The following is a 24,741-nucleotide window of genomic DNA, read 5'->3' as shown; positions in this document are numbered from 1 at the left end:
CCCAGGAGAGTTTATTGCTTCGAAGATTCGATATTACATATATGGAGTTTTTAGGGCATTTACCCAGGTAAAACCAACCATGAATCACAGCAGAGGAGTCCCAGGGTTTTTTTTTATTTTAAAAAGAATGAAGTCCTTTTCTTTCCTTTGACTGGACTAACCACTCAGTCCTGTGTGTGCTGGGATAACATGTCCTGGGACTGCCTTTGGTTCCCTTGTGCAGGCATTCAGCAGTGGTGCTGGGGCTCTGGATAATCACAGGCACTCAGGTGGTGAGGGCAGGTTGTTTGAGATCTGTCCTTGACTCAGAGTGGAGAGACAGGAGACAGGCTCTAAATGCTGTCTCCACACAGTCCTCAAACACAGTCTGGGTCTCATCCCTGCATCTCATCCCTGCTGAGTTTTCACCAGCATGACTGTCACTGGGGCACCATGGATGTGCTAATGGGATGGAAAATCAGGCTGCTTCTCATCCCTCATACCTAGGATGAGACTGCCCACCTCGACTCTCATCAGAGGCAGGAGATGGGGTAAATGAGGGCCAGATCCTGCAGACAGAGCTGGAAATGCTGGATGTTGTTCCTTCCCAGAGACCTAATCTTTACAGCCATCTACACCCCTGTCCTCTCTTCCTGTTCTCTTCCTGGGCATGCTACAGCTGAGCACAGCCTCCCGTGGTCAGGAAAGCAGGTCATTAAGAGCCTTCTATAATTGCCTGTGTATTTCTTCATCTTTACAGCCAGTGATAAGTTGATTTTCACTTGATCATCTTACTGTGCCCCATAGGCTCGGTCTGGCTCCCACCTGCTGCCAGCAGTAGGGTGGCTGTGTTTGAAACAAAGAACAATCATCCACCCCAAAGTGCTCAGAAATTACCTTTAAAACACAAGAGGGACATAAAATGAACATGTCTGAAATGTGAATAATATAGTTTAGCCTCCTTTGCTTGGCTTTCAGAATGTGGTTACTTCAAGCCTTTAAGCTCCATGGAATCATGAAAGCAAATGTTTATTCTCCATGTTTGTTTTTCTTTTAATGAAAATTGGGATTGCCATTCAATCTTATGATTCCAGCACACGTGGCTTCAGGACAGACACATTGGGCTTGCCAGGAAATAGTGACAGCTGGCAACAGCATCAAACACTTGTTTGGGCTTTTTTCTCCATACACATATGCTTTGTGCTCAGACCAACAGGGAGGTTAGCCCCTTGATTTAAAATAAATCCTCCCAGAAGAAAGAAATCCATCTGTCTGGGAAAAGTTAGAAAATATTTTTGCATTTATTTTTCTCTTTTTTTCCTTTTTTTTATGAATACAAACTCTCGTGAAGAAATATTCTTCTGTTTCCATTGGAAGGCAGAAACCAGCAAAAATTAAGGTACAATACCGAGGAATACTTGGTGCAAATGGACCAAAAAGGATTCCCCACAAAGTATGTCTATGTACAGGAAAAAAGGTTGCTGCAGTTGGAAAAGACAGCCTGCTTATTACAGGGTTGGGTTGGTGTTTTTTTTGCATTTAATCTCCCAATTATAAATAATCAATGTGATTTACAAAATAATTTACAGAAAATGATTGGATTCATCATTGCAATAAATTACTTGGTACAATGCCACCAGCACTGGGACCATGCAACACCTCTGACGCCGCCAGCACGAGGGGTTTCATTCTGCATTGGAAATCAGGGGACAGACCTGCAACTCCTCCAGCTGAGCTGGCTCAGATTTGTCCCCACCAGAGACCTCTTGGCAGCCATGGGGCCACCATCCTCATCCTCCTGAGAGGCCAGCAGGGACTCAGGCCTGCCGTGGTGCAGGGCTCTGGGAGCTCCAGCCCTGCTGGCACCTGCAGCAGGAGGGCTCCTTTCCTGCTTTCAGCTGTAAACCAAAGGTCAGATCCGCAGGGTTTTGGCACAGGCAGGCACAGAGGAGCAGGGGCAGGAGGGAGCAGAGCAGGGGGGGCACACCCAAGGCTGGGGCAGACCCAAGGGGCTTGGGTGAGATAGGGTTATTGCTTGACCTCTGTGGCTTTTCTCTGCAGGACCCCAAGAATTGTATTTTTGAGGTTGGTGCTCTCAAACACTCTGAGGTTTGTAGGAGACATAACGAATCCTTATCATGTTATGAAGAACTATAAATCTGTTATCAGCCACTCACTCTAAGCTGAAGGAGTGGCACTGCACTAGAGAAGTGGATTGTGTGGCATATCTTAGCATTAAGTTGGGTTTGTACTGAGATCCTGGGTCACAATGCTCCCAGCACTCAGAAAGCCCAACAACTTGTTCCAACCTGTGAGGCTCAAGCTCTTCTCACCCCATAGGTCTTTCCCCTTCCTACATCTGTCCCCCACTTCCTTCCAAACAGGCATCCAGTGTTGTTCTGACTGCTGACAAGCAGTAGTTGGAGCAGAGAAATTTGGGCAGTGATGCCAGCCTGTAAAGGGGTGAACCCCTTCCATTAGCTGAAATCTCTGGAATCCCGTGGTCTCTGATTGTCAGGAGGCAGTGAGTGCTGCAAGGGAAGATTGGCAGTGGTTGCCTCCCTGAGCATGTGGTCAGAGGGCAGGCATGGCACAGAAATATCAAAACCCCTCAAGAGGCAGAGGGATCCAAATAGTGGAGTATCTTGGTGGGCCAGACTTTGCCCCAGCATCAGCTGAAAAGATTTGTTAGGTCTGGCTGGGGGCTTAGCGTGCAGGTGGGTGACACCACAAAAAGACCTGGGACTAGCCAAGGCTGAGGAGCAGTTCTGGCAGTGCTGCCTGGGCAAACCCCATGTGCTTCACCTGCTGTGCTGCTCCTGGGGGATCGTCCACCTCCACCAAGTCTGGCTGGGCTGGGGACTGTCAGGGGGCTGGCACGGCTGTGGGAGGGAAGCCCTCCACTCCCACGGCACAGGGAATTCTCGTTCACAGGGTCTGCTGTGGCTGAACCAGTGCTGAGGTGGCAGTGGGGCAGCAGCCTGTCCCCAGGCAGTCACTGCCACCTCCCCGCAGAGGGAGGCAGGAATCTGGCCCTCCTTACAAGGACTGAGGGTTTTGTCAAGGCTTCAGCCTCAGTTCTGGGACTCTGGGGCTGCCCATGGTACGTGCTGTCCGTAGCTGCAGGAAGACACCTTCTGGTGGTGGTCAGTCTAAAAAGTCTGTGTGTCCATGCCCAGGGACCTCTGGGTGGCTTCTCTTTTCACAGTGGCAGAGTCAGTTTGGGCTTTTCTCCCACACGGTGCTCTGAAGGAGGCTGGCTGGGTGGGGTGTGCTAGATGACCTCCTGTTTTGTGATGGCAGGCTGTGGGATGGACGTGGGCTGCTTGGCCACGGTTGCAATGGCTCCAGGCAGCAGCTTGTACTGCTCTGATCCTGAGCCCGCGGGTGGAGAGGGCTGTGGAGTTTCTGGAGTAGCTGAAGAGAGAGAAAGTGAATTAAAAGAGGGCCTCACAAACCTGACAGCACTGGGATCTGTCCTCAGGTGTGCAAGGTTCATATGTCAGCACAGCAGAGGCTCTTATGGGCTTGTGTGTTTGCTGTAGGGCTGCCCAGACACACAGGCATGGTTTGATGCCCCAGGAGAACCACAATAACCAACATCAAATAAGGGCATTTTGCTGACATTTTGACCTCTACTAACCACATTTTTGGTCAACCAAGCTTATCTCAGCACAGGGTCCCCAGTGGTGGCCCCATGTGGTGGCCTAGATCCTCCTGTGTTTTTGCAGAGGACAAACTGAGGTGTGTCTGAACCACTCAAGGGAAGGGGAGCCTTCCCACTGATTTCACTAAGCTCTGGATAGGATCATTCATCCCTTAAGGGCTATGTAAAATTGCAGTCTGCCAAGGAGTATCATGTTGAATCAGTTAGTCTGGCCTAATCTAATCTAACCCACCTCTCTGTTTGTCTTTCCCTCCTTTCTGCATAGGAATTTCTCACACGCTCATTACCAGAGACTTTGTCTTTCTTGCAGGTTTCCATGCAAGGTAGAAACTACCTCCACAGGCCCACTGGAAAGCTCCTGGTTTCTCCCAGGAGCTCTTGGTCTCTGGATATACTCACACATCTGCCCATTGTGCATCTGAGGAGGCATTGTGTTGGCCACAATGACGTTTGTTCCCAGGTTCTCCTGGATCAGGTGAGGGTGCAGGTGGTGGTGGGTGTGCGGCGTTTCACTTGATGAGCCTAAGAACATGCAGGAGACATTAATTGCCACAATGGCAGAAGGGGACAGCTCAGATGGGCACACCCACTGCACCCAAATGTCCAAGGCTTTGTGCACATTTGTGCACAGGTGATTGAAGAACACCCTTCCCTTTTTCCTCCATGCATGACTTGAACTAACCCCTGCCTGCTGCCTGCATGAACTCTCATACAGGATTGTATTCTTTAGTCACACCTCCACATGCAGAATAGCACAGTGGGAACTCTTCATTTTGTTTTGTCCCATTGGATGCTCCCACTAGAAAATCAAGGATGTTCCTTCAACCTAAGCTTTTTGTTTTGGTGAGTCCCTTCTGACAGAGGATGGGTGAACTGGCTGCCAGGTAGGAGTCTGGGGGGTGCACAGCAAAGCTTGTCTGTGTGCAGAGGGCTGGGGATGCCTCTCTGTAAGCAGAGGAACAGCTGGTGTTCTCTTTAGGTGAGAAGAAGTAGAGGACCCTTGGTTACCCCTGTCAAGGACAGGGGAGATGATTTTGTGTGAGTCCTGCAGACTGGCTGTCTCTAACTTTGCTAGATAGGGAGCAGTGACCAAGGAGGGTCTCAAGGGGACAACAATCAGGGAACGCCGAGAGACCTCTTGTCAGACCCTCAAGCACTCACCTCCCAGCAGCATCTCCTGCAGCAGGTTGTCAATCTTAGCCATGCCAAAGAGCTTGACGAACTGGATCTGCTCGATCATCTGCCAGGTGATGCTCTGCAGCACGGGCAGCAGCAGCAGCAGCTCCCCGAAGCGGCCCCGCGAGTCGTACTGCCGGTCATTGATGTAATCCTCCAGGCTCACCTGCACCTGGTACCGCATCCTCTTGATCTTGGACGGGTCACTCAGCCCCTTGGCATCTGCAATGACCCATACAGCCAATTCTCCAGGCTGCTGCCTGTCAGGGACAGCTGGGCACAGCCTGAGGGGAGCTGTCTCTGATTGCCCATTGCCTGCTGTGTTGTATGGAATGTGGAAGTTTGCAGGCAATCCCCACATGAGAATGTTGACTCTATGTTTCAGAAGGCTGATTTATTATTTTATGATATATATAAAAACTATACTAAAAGAATAGAAGAAAGGGTTTCATCAGAAGGCTAGCAAGCAATAGAATGGAATGATAATAAAATCTTGTGACTGACCAGACAGTCCAAGACTGCTGGACTGTGATTGGCCATTAATTAGAAACAACCACATGAGACTAATGAAAGATTCACCTGTTGCATTCCACAGCAGCAGATAATCATTGTTTACATTTTGTTCCTGAGGCCTCTCAGCTTCTCAAGGGAAAAATCCTAGCAAAGGGATTTTTCATAAAATATCATAGCTACATATAGGAGTGTGTTCTTTGTTGATGGAGTGACAAAACTATTTTTTGTCTCCTTAAAAAGGAAAGAAGCTTAGAAGTTGCTCTCTTTAATTAGGTGAAAAAGCTACTTCATAGGCTTAGAAGACTTCACCTCAAACTTAAGGATAGCTAATTGGACAGAAGCTTAGGGAATTTACTAGAAAAAGAAGTGAGCAAAGAAACTAATCGCTTTTGTAAGGTGTTTTACTAAGAGCAAGGACTCCCTACACTTGACTCAGTTTTTCTCTGTTATTTTGCCTTTTATTAAGCCTTTTTGTTTAACACTGCAACAGAAGCCATCTTGCTGATTTTTATGCTTCCAAAAGTAGCTGAGCTATCGCAAGTGTGTTACAGCCTTCCAAAACCTTATAAGACCTAGCTCAAAAAAGCTACTCTAACAGCAATGGACAATTTTTCTCAAGACTGATTTCTCTCCTCCCTCTCTAAGAACAGTTTGGCCCAGAGAGAACACCAGGCAGCTTTTCCACCACTCAGGACTGGTGTTTGTCAGCATAATCCAGACTATGTCCCTCTGATGGAAACCCTCCCCGAGCTGGGGCATACCTGGGTCAAAGAAGATGATGGCTTTCAGGCAGGCATATTCATTGTCATCTATCTGCAGCTCCTGGAAGGGCAGCACCAGCTCGTCCAGGATGCGGATGGCCACACGGTTCACCTCCACCAGCTCGGGGCAGTTCCGTGGGATGATGTGATCATTGCCTGCAGCACATACACCATCACCTTATCATTGCTCAAACTTAGCTGGGGTGACAGGGAGTTCAAAATGCAGGTAGATAATGCTGAGATAATTTTGGGGTGGAGGAATTAAGAAGTTCCTCTTTCAGGCCCTATTCTGTCTCAGAACACCAGAAACTTTGATCTGTTTTACTAGAGCAGCTTCTCATTACACAGGAGCCACTCCAGTGAGAAAAAGCTGATCAAGGAGAGCTTTTTTCTGAATCCCACCACAGCCCCCAACAGTCCCCAATTTTGTCACACCTCATGGCCTTGATGTCAATGTCAGCCAGGCCTAGCTGCACCCAAAGGTTGTGCTGGGCTTGCTTAACTACAGAACAGATCAAGCCACCACCCTGCAAAAAGGATGTCCACAAACACTGAACCACCCTCTCCCTCACCCCAGCAGGAAAGTGTCACAGAAGCAGATGGGCTGGGAGCAGAAGTGCAATTTTTACCTAGCAGCAAGACATCCTTGAACACCATGGACCTCTTGGCAACTCCCAGTAACAGATGCTCCCCTGCGTGTGCACGTAGCAGTGCTACCTGCAAGGGCAGGGAAAAGTTATTTGGGTGATGCAGAGACTGAGACAAAGCTGTGATTTTATGTCAGCAAGAGGGAAAATTCAGCATTCCTGTACTGCACTCGAGGATGGGAGTGAGGGCCCCTCTTCTGTTACAGGCAGAGAAAGAGATCAAATAATGCTCTGTGCTAAACCAGTTATAAATCCATCATAACCAGCAGGTAGGAGACAGCACCTGAAATATCCCATATTCAGGACAGATGCCATGAGTGGGAGCATGCCAGACTATCCCAGGACCTCCCACCAGTGTGGGCTGTTTGCAGACAGCTCCTGCCAAGTGCAGAACCAGGGGCCACACTCCATCCTGGGAAGTGAGGAGAAGTACAACACCTGCTGCTGGAAATTGCTGTCCCTCTGGGCTGTGCCCACCTCCCACTGCAATCACAGCCATGGGCACCCATGTCCAGCTGGCCAGTGGGGTCACCCCCTGGCCACTCATTCCCTGCACAGCCACAGGAACTGGGGACAGGGAAGCCAAAGGGATGTTTTTCTCCTCTGATGTTAATGATTGAAGTGTTTCACTTTACACCCTCCAGTGGCTCCTGAGAATGTTCTGAATCTTTTGCCCTCCTTCAGTTAAAAATTTCAGAGATTTAGGCAGAAAGAGAAGTTAACAATTGGACATCCTGACACAGAGACTTCTTAATGTCCAGCCAGGACCTTCTGCTGGAGAAAACAATCATTAAACATTAATAGAGAAATGCTGAAAAGTATTGTGTCCTGATGGGAATGGTCCACTTTTCCAGTGTGTTACCCTCAGCATCTGTCAAAGCCAAGACAGGTCTTACCCTACCAGGAATGCAAGAAGAATGTATCACCCATAGGAGAGAGCTCTGGTTAGGAAAGATGCTGATGTTTAGAAGAGGGGTTTTTGGCTTTTTTTTTTCACCCCAGATGGTAAAAAAGGTTATGCAAAATAAATAGAGATCCTTGCAAAAAGACTGTGCACACATGATACTGGGGAATCTTTATCTAGATGCCCAAATCTAGCGTCTCTCTATCCCTGTCCAAACATGGGTGGATATGTTAGTTAGCTGAGCTGTTGGAATTACCAGAGCTGCACAAAACTGAGCTCTCCTACCGGACAAAGCTATGACAAGGAAAAAACTGCCAGTCCCAGGGGAGAGTGAAGCTCTCACCTAAAAATTTCCTGCCTATTGCAAAGGCAGGAAGGTTCAGTTTGTAACCACCTTTTTTGTGTCCATAGAGTTTCCTTGTTTGAGCAGGGTTAAAGTGAATTACTTCAAGAAGGCCAAACCACCTCATTTGATATTTTTTCTTGCAGTGATGAACCTGAGATACATAATTCCATAGTGAACTAGGATAAATATACATTTGTAACACAACAAAGCAGAACCTGCACTTTGAGATGAAATGTCTTTGCCCCACCAAACATGGTAGTTTTGACATTCTGGTGCAGAAGGACCATGAGGGGTTGGGTATGATCTTTTCTACAAAAGGAGATCTGTTTCATGGAGCAGCCTCTCCCTTGTAGGAAGGCAGCGCTCAAACTGTGCCATCTTTAGGCTTTGTTTTCTCCTTTGAGGAATTTTGCAGCTCCACAACTGTAAAATGAGCTCACGTGGAAGTTGCTGTAGCTTGCACAGAGTTTGGCCAGGTTTAGGGCCTCTGTTCCAAATGGCACAAGGATGTGATGGGTTGTGCAGAGCTGCCCCAGGGCTGTGCTGGGCTGCAACCTATTTATTTGTATATGCTGTGTAAATGGCATTTGCCATTGGAGTCCATTGTGGTTTTCATAAATTATGAATCGTATTTTCCTTAGCAGTTTAACAGCTTTGTTATCATTTTCAAGAATTTAGCACTTGCACAAAATAGAAAATAAGGAAACAGGCTCCCATTTTAAGAACACTGAATTCCCCAGAGCTCTGGGTGCTTCTGGGTGGGTACCAAAGAGCTCAGATTTAGGATTTATGGGTTTTGAACAGCTGGACACTCTCAACTGGATATCCTTTTTCTTCATTATATAAAAATTACCTCTAGGTCAATAGGGCTGGAGACTGGTCCTAGCTGAAGAAAACACATGCTGGTTTTGTGACTTTACACTGGACAGACTAGAAATACCTTCCTGCCTGTGACAGGACCTGTCAGAAGTGCTATCCCAGCCACATGTGCTGCTCAAGGCTGGGCACACATTCCTTCAACACCTGTTGGAGACCTCTGAAATTCAGACATCCACAGGAGGCCTCTTCTTGAACCTCTTTGAGCTTTGCCTGGGATCCTGCAATGCATTTCCACAGAGGACACCAAACTCGTTGTGCTTATCTTCATTAGGGAACCCACAAATGCCATTTTTGTAATTTCTGTTAAATGCAAATATATCCTTGCTTTTTAATCCTGGAAAAAAAGATTTTCCACTGCCTTGGGAGCAAACTAGTGTACAGCTTCAAAATTCCATGCTGGGAGCATGGGTACAAACATACCCCTAGGCAGGAAGCAGAAAGAGACAGGCAGATTTTAAATTTTGGGCAGACGTTAGGCCAGAAATCTTTCCTGCTTATTCTGATTACCCCAAGCATTTGACAAGCACTTCAAGTTTTCAAAGTGCTGTGCAAACCATAATTAATAAATGACTGACTGACCCCAAAATGCTCATCTGATAACGAGCTAATTCAAGCTCAGCGTTATCTGGCTGTGCTCATGGGCTGATTAGAGGCACATGCAAGTGGCCCGTGCTGGCATTGTATGGATTCCTGGCCTGGGCTGGCATTGTATGGATGCTGTTCCCAATCAGCTGCAGCAGTCAGGATAACAGAGTGCACAATGAGCAGTTTCTCTGAAGGTCTCAGCTGGTTTTGGCTCCCTGCTGCCTTTACCAGGGCAGAGCGAGGTGGGGTGGATGGGGGGACTTGCCTGGTCATCCAGGGGCAGCTCACAGAAGGGGGGGATGTACTTGGCCCACTCCACCAGCACCAGCAGCTGCTGCTTCATGGACTCACACACATCAGAAATATTGGCAATCTTCTTCCCTCGGATGTCTCCGTTGAGCACAGGAACAGGGGATGATATCTGGGAGGAGAGGAGAGATCCTGCAGCTTTCAGTGCCACAGAGGAGCCCCAGACAGGAAAATCCCAGCCCATGGGTTGTGTTGATGCAGACTTCAGAAATTATAATTACATTTTTCTGTTGCACACACCCAGCTCCCAGAACAGGTGACCCAACAAGACTCATTTAAAGTCAGATCAGCTTGGGGATCTGTGAACATGAAACACTGCAGAGCAGAGGCTGTGGATCATCTTGGTAAGCTGCAATGCCTTGAACAGACTGGAAAGCACAGAGGAAACATTCCTAAAGCCAGGGCCTTCCTCCCACTGAGCCAGTGTGCTCAGTCAGGATCCAGGAGGGAACAGAGGGGCTTGTGTGGCAGTCAGCCTCACCAGCAGAAAGGACACATCTACCCACCAAAGTGCAGAGGGCTGCTCCCCCTTCCAGCCTGCTCCAGAGGCAGGGCTTGGCCAGAGCTGCCCTGTCTGCTTTCCACAGGAGGAGAGCAGGCTCTGCTCCTCTCCTGAGCCATCATGAGCTCACCAGGCCACAGCTTTCTAGGTCTGACATTGCTTTCTCTGAGCACCAGGTCATTAACATTTGGCATCACCCACTCTGAATAGCTAAGGACAGACTTTAAAGATAACAGTCTCCCACCTCCCATTGTTTTTTAGGTCCTTTTGGCAAAACTGGGCAAGTTCAAACATGCCCACAACACGGGTGACATTTGTTACATGGCAAATTATTTGTGATTGCCACTTCCTTTGCAAAGGACAACCCTGACAACTCTGAAAGTGCTGTCCCACAGAGCTGGACAGAACATCTCCCCCAAACCAGGCACCCAACCTCCTGCCTGGTTCTCATGCATAGCTGCTCACCCAGGTCATCTAAAAATTTGCCCTTAGTCACTACTTTATCCTCATGCTTCTGTAAGCAAATAACTCAACCCCATCACTGCCCTCTGCCTGCCCTCTGTGCTCTTGTACAACATCAGCTCTTCCTGTCCTATTCCTGCCAGCACTTTCAGCTCGGACCCTGCTGGCCTCCCCAAGGAAATGGAATTCAAATGCTACCTGCATTTTTTTTTTTTTCAGGTTGCATTACCTGGAGGCTTTCCAGCTCACCAGCTATTATTGAATAAATAAGATTGTAAAAATCTCACCATGTATTACCCTAATCAGAGGGCCCGGAAGGCTTAGCAAATAAATAAAGACCTCTGGGTGAGTGACCCTAGATCTTGGAGAAAGCAGCTCCTCAGCAGTATCTTGTTCTAATTAGCAAGGCACATAAAAGTTACCAATTACCGTGCTGGAGCCTGCCTTGTTTAATGAATCTCTCTGTGCTCTGTGGGAGAGCAGGAGCTCCCCTGGATTTGTCCATGGTTGAAGTTTTTATCAGCAGGCCCTGCTTTCATGTGATGGCACTGCAGGACTCTCTCTGAGCCCCAGAAATGTCCTTCCCTTGTAGATTTGGTGACTGGAGATCCCATTATCTCACACCTCTGGGCATCAATCTTATTTTTATAGGGTATATAAATATATTAGGGCCTGCATATGACAAGGTGAGATGTGGGATGAGATTGGATGTGCTTTTTGTGTACAGGATTGGCTCTTGTCCATTCTGGCATATCCCCCCTTGGGGAAATGGACCTTACAGCCTGAGCCTCTTGTGGAGCCCAGAGCACAGCACGTCCTGTCCTGGAGCATCTCCCAGGGCAGCCTTCAGGGCAGTGTGACCCTTGAGGCAGCATGGACTGCCAACTCAATCCCCTGCTCGTCTTCCCCAGGACACAGAGTTCTGATCTCCCCAGCTCCATGAAGAGTGGCAGCTCCTGCCTCCAGCACAGCTCCATCCTCATCACTTGTTCTCACAGACAAACCCTCCCTGCAGGCTGTGTGTGCCCATCCTGTCCTGTGTCCTCCCAGAGCTGTGTACACCCCTTGCAGTATCCAGCCTCTTAAATCAGAGTCATCTTTGCAACGTGAACACTCCAGGAAACGAATCTTGGCAATGTGTGAGTGGAAACAGGGAATTTCAGGCAAGCACTGGAAAAGGTATCTGCATAAAACAAGCAGGAAACTGATTGCTTGTGAAACTGTGCAGGAATCCAAAGTTCCTAATAGCTCATGGGGAGGGGAGGCTGCTCATGCAAGGCCAGCCCCTCGTGGGCTTAGGCAGCCACAGCTCTTTGGATTGCAATGATTCTACCCTACTTTCTTCCATCAGGCTCTCCAGCCTTCCTGTGTCCCATTAAAGCAGAACAAATCACTGCATATTGTTACAACTGAGTTCTGAACTAAGGAGATTCAAAGGGATGGTTTCAGGTAACAAATGCTTTCTGAAAAATCAGTGTTGAGTTGGCAGATGAGCCACTTAGAAAAGAAGTGATAATTTGAAGACTTGGCTATTAAATAGCTGGCTCTACACTCCAGGTAGTGCCTGATGCTTTTGTATTTGATAAAGAAGGAAGAAGAAGTACCTGCTGTGCCAGGGCTTCTGCATGCAGGAGGGCATTGATGGAGGGCAGGCTGCTGTCCTCGTAACTTGATCTGCGGGTGCTGATTCGGTCCCGTTCATTCTGTACAGCTGCAAGAGAGGATTTTGGCTGAGCTGCAGGTGGTTCATGGCAATGCACACTGAAAACTAGCACAGACTTCTGGCGTTCCCCTTCCTTAGCTGCAGTTCCCCAGCTTCCCTGCCAGGCAGGGCGGAGGTGCAGCTGTGTCTGGTTTGGGGTGGATGCCAGTGAGAGCTGACTGCATCTGGTGGATCTGATTTCTTATTTGCTTTATTAGACTTTCCAGGGATGGGGTTGATTCAGAACCCAAAATACCTGTAGAGTTCAGTGGGGAAAATTTCCTGGCAAAGGATCTGAGTTTTTTGATGTCGTGATATGGGGTTTGAAACGGTGGCCATGCTCATGTATGCAGCCCAGAGCTGATGTGTGAAATGGAGGAGTATCTGCAAGGTTTCCTTGCCCACATGACTCCTGTGAGCTCCATTCAGAAAAGCTCTTGCACTGGGTAGGTGTAGTTGGAAAACTTCTGTCTCAACTACAATAAGGAAGGAAGTGCAGAACTGCTCCTGCTGATCCACCCAGAGCAAAAGAGCTCTCTCATACCTTATTGTAAAACCATCCCAGGACAGGTTTGACCCCAGTGTGCCTCCCTGCTTGGTCTAGTCTTGAAGGCTTGGAGGGGGAGGATTTGCCTGCCCTGTCTGTCACGAGGCCTGGGCTGGCTGTAAGTCACCCTGGCCACGCCACTCAGAGCCATCTGCTCAAATAAGCTATTGATCCATGGCAGGGGAAACAGCACAGTCCCTGCCTTGGGCTGGTGGCTCTCTGCATTGATACGTTCTCCATGTATAAATCCAGCTGATAAAAAGCAATAATGAGGCTGGGCCAGGAGAAAAGCCCTGCAGTCAGCGGCTGTAAATAGGAGCTCTCAAGGTTATGCTGCTTGTTATCAGTAGCAGGCCCCCGAGTTCAGTCATGCCACGATGTTTTCCAAATGTTTGCTCAGTATTAGCTGGTCATGCACCTAATGTAACTTCTATTGAATATTAACAGACAACAGCACAGCTCTGGGCAGGGGATGAGCTGCATGGAGAGGAGGATTCCTATATTCTTCAGGAAAAGTTAAGAAAAGTTGCTTGTGATACCACATCTCCTTTTACAGGGAGTAAATGTTCCTGCTCAGAGGTCTTCCTGCAGCCACCAACATAACACTGGTACTTCCCTGTTGTCTTCAAGGACCCTTTTACTCCAAAGCTTCTCCTTGAGGCAGTGTGAACTGGGAGGAGCATGGGGTTTAATTTACCTGCATGGGATAACAGGGCTGAATGCCTCCCATGAGTGAGACATGAGTGGGGTGAGCTCTGTGGGATGCCTCTGCTCTGGCAGTTTGTCCCTCCACTAACAGGAGCACCATCAAGGCCACCAGGGTCTCCTGCCCCTTCTCAAAACAGGACTAAACAAGGGAAGAATCCTGCCATGGGGACCTGTAAGGGCTGCAGAGACAGGGAGGTAGGGGAGCTGAGGGGTGAGCATGGACCATGTAGGGATATCTCTACTGTTTTTATACAGTTAAATAGCAAAAATGCTCCACTTTACTCTGGATCCTTTCTGCTGTGGCTGAAATGAAACTAAACTCACTGCCTCTCTGCAGAGGGTCAGCAAGAACCTATATATCTATCAGGAAAAAAAGGTGGAAAATGTCAGTGTGACTTTTGTTGAACTCACCCAGCCAGCTGTGGGTTTTGTGGTCACTCTGGGATAACAGCACTTGGAGCAGTTTTACCAAAGTATTTCCAAATTCCCAGGCCTTCTTTGAAGTTTCTGCTCCTCAGTGATGTGCAGAATCATTCCCAAACCCCTCCAGTGGGCTGGCAGTGTGGGAGCCCAGGTGCTGTGTGTGTCGGTGTGAGCTGGAGAGCCCTGGGTGTGATTTGTGTGCACAAACATGGGCAGTTCTGAGACACAGGACCCTCCCTAAATCCCCCTGTGGTGGGGGTCAGGATGTGTGCCCAGGAGAGCACAGTGCAGGGAACACAGGGCTGAGGTGGCTGGGCATGTGTGCACCTGGCAGGGAGCAGCCTTGGCTGCAGGGCTTCTCCAAACACACCCAGAGGTGAGGGACTGCTGCTGGGGAAGGCAGAGGCACCCACCTTCCTTCTTCATCCCTGCTCGGAAGCACTTCTTCAGCCTGCAGTACCGGCACTGGTTCCTCTTGTCTTTGTCTACCACACACTGCCTGTTAAACCTGGGAGGGAAGGAAGGAAGGAAGAAAGGTGTGAGGAGCAGCCAGACTGAGCCTGAAGGCAGGACAAGACAGAGCTCCAAGCTCCAAGACATGCTCAGAGAAGGTTCCCAGAGGCTCACCCTGAGAAAGGAGCCCCAGTCTGTGATTTTTCCACTCTTGCTTTAGCCTGTGGTTTCTGTTTTGCACCAAAATCTCAGCTCTCCCCTCTGCCTCTGGATGTTCAATAAGGACAGACTAGAACTGAGTCACACACAGGAGCTCAGACTACTCAGTAACCATTAGGGATAGGATGTCTATAGTGGATTAACAAAGCCCCAGGAAAGTTAAAAGTGTGATTCCAACTTGGAAGCTGCTGTTGTGAGTTAGACCCCAGTAGAACAAAAGGAAGAATACCTTTATTGTGAATTTTAAAAAGAGGTGGAAGGTTGTAGTAGCCCATTTGTGAAGTTAAGAAGTCAGCTTAAGTCCCTGTACCTCTCCAGGGCTACATCTGGGATTCTCAGAGGTTTTTTCTGATCTCTGGACAGCATTGCTGCTCCGCAAACTGCTCTGCTGTCACCTGCACTTCACAGAGGATTTGGGAAGAAATCAGCTCCTTCCCTCCAGGCTTGTGTCACCAAATCCCCTGTGCATGGTGGGGAAAACTGATCTCCCATGTGTATGACTCACAAGCCTGGTGGCCACTTGCAGCATGAATTTCACTTGCAAATTTGCTCTAATTTACAGCAGATTGATCCAATTTACAGAGTAAAGACAAAGGAGTACAGAGCTGGAGCAGGGCTCCCAGCCATGCTGAATTCTGTAGCTTTTAAAGGGCTTCCTTCTACTCTGTTTTTTAAAGCTCCCAAGCTATGATTTGCCCAAATGGTTGCCTGAAAGCAGCTCTTAAAATATTCCTGTAGTGCATATAAATGTCTCAGCTTCCAAAGAACTGGGCACCTTGGCTTTTCTGATGGAGTTGTGGGGAGGGGGCTCCCTGTGCAGCCACCTTAAATACCCCTGGGGTGCAAATGATGGTGTGCTTCACAGGTACTCATAAACCTGGGGCTTCCTTCTGTCTCTCAGGTTTTAGAGTCATGTTGCTCCTCATGCTCTCCACGTGGCTGTCAGGCCATCAGGAGTAACTGACTCAAAAAGCCCAAGGGATTTAGACACTGTGAACTGAGGATTCTTCACTTTCCTTTGTGACTTTCTACAAGTGAGTTGCTCAAAGCCAGCAGTGAGCAGGTCACAGCTGCTGCTGGCACAGGAGAGCCATGGGCTGCCCCCAATGGCACGAGGGGCACAGCATGAATTTCAGGAGCAACACGAGTGCCTCATCCTCAGAAAAATTGCACGTAATGCTGCCCCTCATGGTGCTCCTCAGGTGTTTTGTGTCATGTAACAGGCAGTGGCAGCGTTGTAGCTGGATGGCAGGCACACATGGCCTGGATGGTCAATAAGAACAGTCTAGAACTGAGTCACATGCAGGAGCTGAGACTACTCAGTAGCCATTAGGGATAGGATGTCTATAGTGAGCTAACAAACCCCCAGGGGGATTTACCCATTTGGCCCCTAAAGTATGGGGCAAGTCTGCCCAGGATCTTTCCTCAGTGGTCAATCCCAAAGCCAGGACAGTCACTGACCCCTCGCTGCTGCGGGCTTAGCTCAGGGAAAGTGGAGGAGGATGCAGGGCGGTGCTGCTGCACTTTGAGGGCTTTGCCATTGAGCTGTGAGGGTCTGTCCTGTGTGAGCCACGGGTCTCTGTGCCCTGTGTCCTCACCTGCAGGAATACATGTGGTTCTTCCTGACGCTCCTCCTGAAGAAGCCTTTGCAGCCATCGCAGCTGGAGGCGCCGTAGTGCTTGCCGGTGGCGCGGTCCCCGCAGATGGCACACAGCGTGCTCACCCCAAGGCTGCTGGAGCTGCTGAGGCTGGCTGCTTCTGATGGAGATGTGTCTGCTTGGGGAAGGACACAGCAAGAAGACAGTGACACAACAGCCAGCATTTGCTAACTCAGCTAGAGTCAGAGATTCTTAGAGAAACCAGGCAGCTGCAGCCTGGCTGTGTGAGAGGTGTGTAAGGAGAGAGTGTGTAAGCTCTCAGTGTTTAATTGCATTTAGGGTGCACTAAAACTTCCTGTATTCCATGGTGAGACCCCTCTTCCACAGGCCTGGCAGCAGCAATGCTCAGATAAAGTGGAAGCCCATGTGCAGGAGTCACAGGGCAGAGCCAAAATTCCTCGGGGATTTGCAGACACTTTGGGCTGCAGTAGTGTGGCCAGAGAAAAAAGCTGATGCAGAGTTAAAGCTGAGGCATTACAGCTCAGGGTGAACAGCTGATTTGTTAGGGAGGTGTTTGTCTTATAGCACTGAAAGAGCCCAAGACAGCCCTGAGCAGTTCCCTTCTCCAGGCATGGAGCTCCAGCCTGCACAGCCCTTCTTTGGGAGAACAAGACTTTAGGTAAATGGCAAACTCAAATAACTTCAGCTGGAAAACTCACATGTACAAAGGCTACCCATGCAAGGAAGGAATGATTAAAGAAAAAAGGTGGCACTCTGGCATGGAGAAGGCTGTAGGCTGGGTATCTTCCAGAGTCTGGTAGGATCACAGTGGAAATGGATTTGTCTTGCAGTCCTTACAGACCACGGGGGACTGGGACTTGCAGGGCTTTTTTTGGAGGATAGGGAATTGCAGCAGGCTCTGGAGGAAAGGACATCTGAAAGGCTAAAAACCATGCAAGGGCTACACTAAACCCCTCCAGCAAGCCAAACAAACCTCAAGGCTGAAGGGATCAGCCCTTAATTCAGTTGATCTAATTGTCCCCTCCCATGTACGTTTTTCTGTGTCAGCACAGGAACATCCCCCTCCCTCAGTGGGAATGCCAGTCACAAATCATACCCAGGATCTGCAAAGCCATAGAAACCTGCTGGGATTTTTAATGCTTGAGTCTATTGGCCCCTGATTTCTGGGTTTTTGTAGGGACCCAGTTAAGGCTCACCCTGGAAGGACCACATCTGCTCCCACCTGGCACCCAGCAGAAGGGCTGGTCCCAGCTGGGCTCCCCATGGTAGCCCTGCTGTGGTGCTGGGGGGCCAAGGCAAATCTGGCTGGGGCAGAGCTGCATTTTTAGCTTATATTTTACAGAGAAAGGGGTGTTTCAGCAGTTGCTGCACATCCTGCTGATGCCACCCCTCAGCAGGATTAACTGGCACAGAACCAGCAGTAAGTGAGCACAGGGGTTCTTGAGCTCCCTACCTCAGGCAATTTCTTTCATTTCCCTGCCTGCTTTCTCTTTCCAATTCCTCGTGTCCCTCCTGTATTTCTCTGTGAGTCACTTTGCTGCCTCTGTGTCCTTGGCTGGCACACCCTGTCACACAGCTCCAGCAGCACCAGTGCAAAGCTCCTGCCTCCACTCCCGGAGCCCTGAGCCTTCCCAAGGCTGCTCTGGCTGTCTCTGGTCCCTGGGAGCAGCTTGCTTCTGAAAACAGCCTTCCTCCATGCATATCCCCTGGGCTCAGCTAAATGTAGCTCACTCCAGAAGGAAAGTCAAATTCCCAGTTCCAGCTAAACATAGGACTTAGATGTGAGAGGAAGAGCTGATCTGCCTCTAATCCCATTACTTGTATATCTGTGGCAGCCCAGATAAATCGCTTTTTAGCAATCTATCAGGCTGTAATCAGATGAACATAGAGCAGGAAAAACTGGCACTCTTATCAAGGAAATTGCAACATCTCAGCCTAATAGTCAACACCAATGAAATTATTGCCTAATGGATAATTTTCCAATTAAGTTTATTCTGACAAAAATGTGCCAAAAATGTGGGCTCTGGCTGCTGCAGTCAAGTGGTTGGAGTTAAGGTAAATGGAAGCAAGAAAAAATCTGACTTTGAGACCTCACAGCTGGGCATTGTGTTAGGATAGGAGCTGCTCAAGAGGTCCCTGAGCTTGTCTGAGCACAGGATGCATTTTGCCTGTGAGAGGCAAACTTGGTCCCTGCTGAGCAGCAGCCCTGGGGCTGAGCTGCAGAGCTGTGACAGGCAGTGGCTGGGCTCTGAGCAGTCCTTGGCCAGAAAAAGAGGCACAGGTTCTGCAGGTGGAGGTCCTACAGGAGGTGTGTCCTCCAGGGCAGTGCCAAAACAGCCCTGGAAGCAAGGGCTGTCCCTGGCCTGGAGCTGGGCCCAGGAGGAGAGGAGTTGGTGCTGCCTGCCCCAGCTGACTCATCCACCCCTGGAGTGTCACACTGGGTCTTGTCACAGGGAATTCTCCTGTCCCTCTGCTCCATGGAGCCCTGGGTCTGGGGCAGGCAGACCACAGCCCCTTGTGCAGATGCTCGCTGGAGGGGAGAGGGGCATGGGTAGGGAGCAGGGCCTGAGCTTGTCCCAGAGTGTCCAGATGGGTATCAGCAGAGCCAAAGGGGGAGACTTGTGGCCCAGAGGCACCTGAAGGGGTAGGAGCAGCCCCCAGGAGTGGAGAAGGGGCTGGGACCCAGGGTGGTGGGGGGTTATGGCACAGCACAGCCACTTTGGCACCAGTGTTACATCCCTGACAGAGCAGAGCCATAAGCCAGGGAAGACCCACACAGGCTGTGATGGAAGAGTCCACAGAGCCAGCACAGCCCTTCTGGGACAGAGGTGCCCAGCAGCCCTGGGCTGGAAGGAAAGGGCTCAGAGGGCCACTTTCTGTGGCTTCATTTAGTCATTAACCTCATCTTTAGAGAGACTTTAGGGGGGACTTGGAGAGGAGTCTCTTGTTATCTCTGAGCATTTAATCACCAAGACTCTTTGGTCCCTGAATGGGTGGGCCAGCAATGTGAATTTTGCAGGGTTATGTGTGATGCTACCCTCCTGAAGGGATGGGAACATTTGTCTATCCTCTCAATGTCCCCTTGTCCCTCTGACTGGGGGCTGAGCCAGGGAAGGGGATGGCACCCCACAGCCCATTGCTGCACTGGGAAGGGCTGTGGCTCACAGCAGCTGCAGCGGCAGTGCCTAAATCACTTCTGGCAGTGATTTTCACCCTTACCAGGTGCTAAATGCCTTTCTGCTCTGGGGACTGGCTCTCAGCTCTAGAGGCACAGGGTCAGTTGACTGTCTGAACCATCAACAGCACTTCAGGTAGAAACTTTTGCCTGGGGTCTGGGAGACTCCCACCATGTTCAGCCCCAGCCCCCTGGGCTGAATGTCTGGAGGGCACCTCTCATTCCAGCCAGATCCTGGTGTGTGCCTGCTGGACACCATCCCACGTGTACCAAACACAGCTCTGCTCTCCCCGCTCTATTTTCCCCCAGGGAAACAGAACCCTCCCAGGAGCTCCCCATCTGACACCCCTTCCCTCCCCGGGAACACTTTTGCGGCCACCCCAGGGACTCCTCCTCCTGCAGCCCCCAGCTCATCCCACCCAGCAGAGGGGAGAGGACAGAGGGGACTCACCATTGCCCATAGCCAGCACCTGCATGTTCTCAAACTCCAGGGTGGTGTACGCCGGGTCTAGCGCTGCGCTGTAATCTGCCATCTCCATGTCTATGAGGGCTTTGGAAAGGCGCATTATCCTGGGCAAACACGGGCCAGATTGTACCGATTCCCTTGGCCCAGGCTATTGGCCCTCCTGCCTCCCTCTGCCTTCACTGCGTCCCCTACCTGTTGTCTTTTAATTCAGATATTTCTCTGAAAGGATTTGCTGAGCCTCAAGGCCTATACTCCCAGAGGGGTGGAGGCAGGAGGCAGAGGGTTAATCTTTAATCATCTCACCCATTGCCGAATACTGCTAAGCTTTTTTTTTTTTTTTTTTGGTGGAGCAGCAGTGATTCTTGTTGACTGTTTATTATTGAATCTCAAGGTGTTTCTGATCCTGGCTCCTAGGTGCAGGCACTCACCAAGGGCTATTGACCTTGATGCTGAGCTGCTGGTGTTGCCCTTAATTATACCTGGGATGGAAAATTTGGAAAAAACCCTACCAAGAGAACAAGGTTCTTCACCACTTCTGTCACTGCCTTCCTCTCCTGACTACTGATTGTTTACACCCCTGTTTTTCCCTTCTCTTGCTCCCTCCATCCCTTCCACTCCTTCTCCTCTTCTCTCCCTCATGGTCAGAGAAGGTCAGCTCCTGCCTGGAAATTTACACGTTGCTATGTAAAGTGAAATGTATGACTCCCTTTACTTCCCTATAAACCAAGTTTTACAGGAGGCTGGATGCCCTATAAACAGATCTCATTCTGCAGCCATGCCCAAAGACCGAGCGGGGCTGAGGGGTGGCACAGACACCCTGGGAATGGCCAGGGTGGCTCCAGTCCCACAGCTGAAATCACTCTGTGCTGGACACCTCCAGTCTTGTGTATTGGCTGATCTGTCATAAAAATTTCATGAGACAGGTTAGAACAGGGCAGCAGGAGCTTTCCTTCTGGGGGTACACTGCCTGCTGTCAGCACCCACAGTGGTTCTGTGCCTTGCCCAGACCTGGGTCTGACCCTGCTGGTGCTGGGCAGTGGGGCCAGAGCTGCCTGTGCTGTCCTCCCCAGCTGCCCCACACCACTCCTCCACTTCAGCCAGAACTGAGAGTTTTCAGTGCAATTGCGAGATCATTGAGTGGGAATTTAATCGATCTCTGAATGGCACTGGCTCATGGTGCAAGAGAATCAGCAATTAATGATTTGGTATCAGTTTGTTCTGCATTGAAAACAGTCCCGAGGTTTCGCAACCAGTGGCAGCCGAGTCCACACGCTGCTGATCTGGGCTCCCAGTGCCTTGTGTTTGTTCTTCCCAGGCACCCCAATGCAGCCCCAACCCCACTGGCACCATGAGCTGCCCTGGCCACAGTGCCATCACTGCCACAGCATGAATCCAAGGTCTCTGGCTCCACACCAGTACATGCCTTTGGGCAGTTGTGCTAGTGATGATTTTCTATTCACATTTTAGGAGCACATGGAATTGTTGAAGCAGCACTTTGGCCCCCAAAACCATGACCTACATAGCACTTCTGAACAGCTCTTCTGCCCTGAGGCTACAGCTCTGAATCTGAGCACAGGGGAGAGCCTCTGCTCTCTCACTTGGGAATGGTGATAAATGATCCTTTGCAGGGGAAACAGTCATTCGGTCAGTGCTCCTGAGGGACAGGCCAGAGCTCATGTGCTGGTGGCTCTTCCTTTAGGCAGGTAGAGTCCTTGCCAAAAATTGGCTTTATGATGTGCAGACTGGGATAGAGATGCAAGAGTAGAGTACAGCCCCCTCCATAGCCTCATCCCAGGGATCTCAGTCCCAATCCCAGCCAGGCCACGGTGATCCCTTTGATTAGATAAATGCTACAGACACCAGGTCAAATATGTGCAGGATTTGCCACAGCGTCTAGTAAAATATTGTAAAAGCAGGGCCTGTTCTGCCCTGCTCAGCAAAACAAACCTTTTGCTTCAATAGCCTGCTGAGCAAGGGGGCTGCAAAGGCCATTTACTTCCCAGGCAGGAAGGATTAGAAGGGCTAGGAATAGAAATCAGAGAGGCAGCGTGTGCAGGAGAGCAGCAGATAAGGAGCGGGGAAGTTTGGAGAGCATTGGGTGGCTCACGAGGCCGGGGCTGTCAATGGGATGTGGTGTTTTCCTCCCAGGGCTCTGTTGGCTGTTGTTTTCTCACTGCCTGTGTCCTCTGTGGGTCACCAGTGGCCCCTCCCAAATCCCCCATGTTGGTGTGGAGATCGAGGGCCAGACCAGCCAAGGACATCACGCACTTCCTTTGCCCTGGAGATGGGCTCTGATGGAAGCATTGGCTGCTCCCTGGGTGCTATTGTTGGAGATGATGTCTCCCCTGGTGTCTCCCCCTGTCATCCTCATGTGGTGAGTTCTAGGACAGCTTGCCAATGCAGCTTGTCATGGCTTGTACTGGCCAACAGGACCCCACAGCTCTGTAGCTGTTTTAAGTGGGAGATGTTCGAGTCAGCAGCTGCTTGTGGGGCTGTTTCAAACACTTCTGGCTACTGAAGATGTTTTGCCATTTTTATTCCACACAGAGAGACAACTCATAGCTGGAAGACCCCCACTGATAGGTAAAGGTTGTTCCCAGACTAGGTGCTCCAGGGAAGTTCAGCTCCTAGATCTGCTCCTCTCTCCTGTCCCCATTTTCTGTACACTTCACCCACTGTTTCCTATGTCAGGTCATGGTTGCAAAGAAGACCATGACAGCTCTGGGGCTTGACCTGTTCTGTGCCAAGTGATTATTTAAATTTTATCTGTTGAGGAGCAGTAAATCCTTTCCCACACTGGCACATCATGGCACTAATTCTACCTTATCTATATGTCCCTGCCTGGCAAATTTATGCAAACCTAAAGGGAATTCCCTGAAGATAAGATCTGTGCTTCTCAATAGGTGAGGATCAGGAACAGAGTATTTAATAGGGCATTTTTGGAAAGGATGCTGTCACCTACTGTGCTTGCCAACTCTGCATGTCCAGCAGGTGAGCAGGCTTCTCTCAAGGGGTCTTCCCTGGTGCTTCTTGAACAGGGTGTTGTAGGATCAGAGGATAATTGATGTCAGAAGGGACCTCAGAGTCTCTACCCCAGGCTCCTGCTGGAAGCAGAGCCAGCTGTGAGAGCAGCATGGGCTCCTTGCAACTTTATTGAACACCTCCAAGGATGGAGAGTAGCCTTGGCAGCCAGCTGGTGCTTGACTGTCCTCATGGTTAGACACTGGCTGAACCTCTCTGCAGTTTTAATGCCCCTTGATCTCCAGCCACGCACCCTGTGAGGAGCTTGGCCCCATCTTTTTGATGCCCCTGTGTGTGTTATGCTCCTGAACTTCCTGCTGGCCCATCTCTCCCTGCTGCTGCAGGACACAGCCCTGCCTGCCAGTGGATGCACCAGGCACCCCAGTCTGGGGCTGCCTGCAGATGTTCTGAGCATGGACCATGACCAGAGATCCTCTTGTCCCTTGCTTTTCTCTCTCACAAGAAGTGCCTGGCAGTAAAGCCAGTGCCCAGAGCCAGCAGGACCCCCTCAGCTTTCATTGGCAACGCCATCGCCGGCCTGGCAACCCCAACTCCAGAGACCCCAACTCCAGAGCTCTGCTCCCTGTTATTCACAGCTTCAAGGTCACTGTGGAGCTGGGATATTTCACATGGTGCTTTTTTTCTCCCCCTCATGCCCACAAAGCAGAGATGGGTTCATGTGTGGAACCTCTGCAGAGCAGCAAAGCCCTGAGCGCAGCCAGGCCCTGCCCGGCCTGCCGCCATTTCACGAGCGAGCTGAGGGGAAGCAGGAAGCCCAGGTACAAGACAAAGAACAAAAGTCCCAGGGGAACGTCACCGGCGTAGTCATCTCCACACATGCAAAGGTCCCTTCTGCCTTTTTTTTTTTTCCCCTTTGAAATTTCAAATTCCAGTTTGTGGACAAAGTCCTGCCTATCTGAGAATATAGATCTCCGACCACTGACCAAACTCCACTTGAAGCAGTCCCGAGGACTGCTCTTCCCCTTGCCCACGGATGTGGCTGCTCAGTCCTTGGATTTCCCAGGATCACGCTGAAAATTTTGCACTGGAGCACAGCACTGGTACTTGCACAAAGCGGATTTTGCACTTAATGCCAGCAGCTTCCTTTCTGGGAAGAACCTCGGGAATAACCAGGTAGGAGTTTTATCACCTACAATTCATTTGGCCAGCCATTGCAGAAAGAAAAGGAGAAGGAGGAACAAGGGCTTCCATTGTGCTTGTACCAGCAATTTTAGCTCATCATTCAAGTAAGGGAAGGGGGGAAAAAAAAGCAGCTTCAGAGGGGATGATAAACTAGAGGGAACATGAGCTTGTGGAGGCAGAGCCACTCTGTATGGTTAACTGATAACTCCAATTTGCCTCTTCCCTCTCATCTTTTCTGATTCTCTCAATTAAGCTCAACTTATTCTCATGCTAATCATTTCTTGACCTGTTTATTCTGCATTAAAAAATTAACAGAGAGCAGTTTACTGCATGACTTGCTCACACAGAATTGCTACAGATTAGCAGGCATGCTTTAAGCCCCTACACTGATTCTTTTGGGTCTCACAGCCAGGCTGCACAGCTCGAGGATGAGCTTTTTTTTTCCTGTTTTTAAAGAACAGCTTTTTCTAAAGTCAATATAAACCCCCCTCCTTTCATGCCTTGAGTATATTTGCTCGGTGACTATTTCCAAATG

General features: G+C 49.8%; 1 protein-coding gene across 1 annotated transcript in view; it reads right to left on the bottom strand.

Annotated features, from left to right (window-relative positions):
- Window positions 1-997: 997 nt before the first annotated feature.
- HNF4A (hepatocyte nuclear factor 4 alpha) overlaps window positions 998-24,741 on the bottom strand; it is a 36,300-nt gene continuing 12,556 nt past the window's right edge. The window contains exons 2-10 of the mRNA XM_054274551.1: window positions 16,381-16,555; window positions 14,524-14,618; window positions 12,335-12,441; window positions 9,719-9,878; window positions 6,726-6,809; window positions 6,097-6,252; window positions 4,808-5,044; window positions 4,046-4,168; window positions 998-3,396 (exon numbers count right to left, since the gene is read on the bottom strand). Of these exons, the coding sequence (XP_054130526.1) occupies window positions 3,254-3,396; window positions 4,046-4,168; window positions 4,808-5,044; window positions 6,097-6,252; window positions 6,726-6,809; window positions 9,719-9,878; window positions 12,335-12,441; window positions 14,524-14,618; window positions 16,381-16,555 (1,280 nt within the window). The 3' untranslated portion in view covers window positions 998-3,253. The remainder of the gene's footprint in view (window positions 3,397-4,045; window positions 4,169-4,807; window positions 5,045-6,096; window positions 6,253-6,725; window positions 6,810-9,718; window positions 9,879-12,334; window positions 12,442-14,523; window positions 14,619-16,380; window positions 16,556-24,741) is intronic.

Source organism: Melozone crissalis, unplaced genomic scaffold, assembly GCF_028551555.1.
Source record: "Melozone crissalis strain CALT ecotype California unplaced genomic scaffold, PUWL_Pcris_2 ptg000017l_1, whole genome shotgun sequence".
Lineage (NCBI taxonomy): Eukaryota > Metazoa > Chordata > Aves > Passeriformes > Passerellidae > Melozone > Melozone crissalis.
The sequence above is the reverse complement of the archived record's forward strand: the minus strand, read 5'-3'. Positions and strand labels throughout refer to the sequence as shown.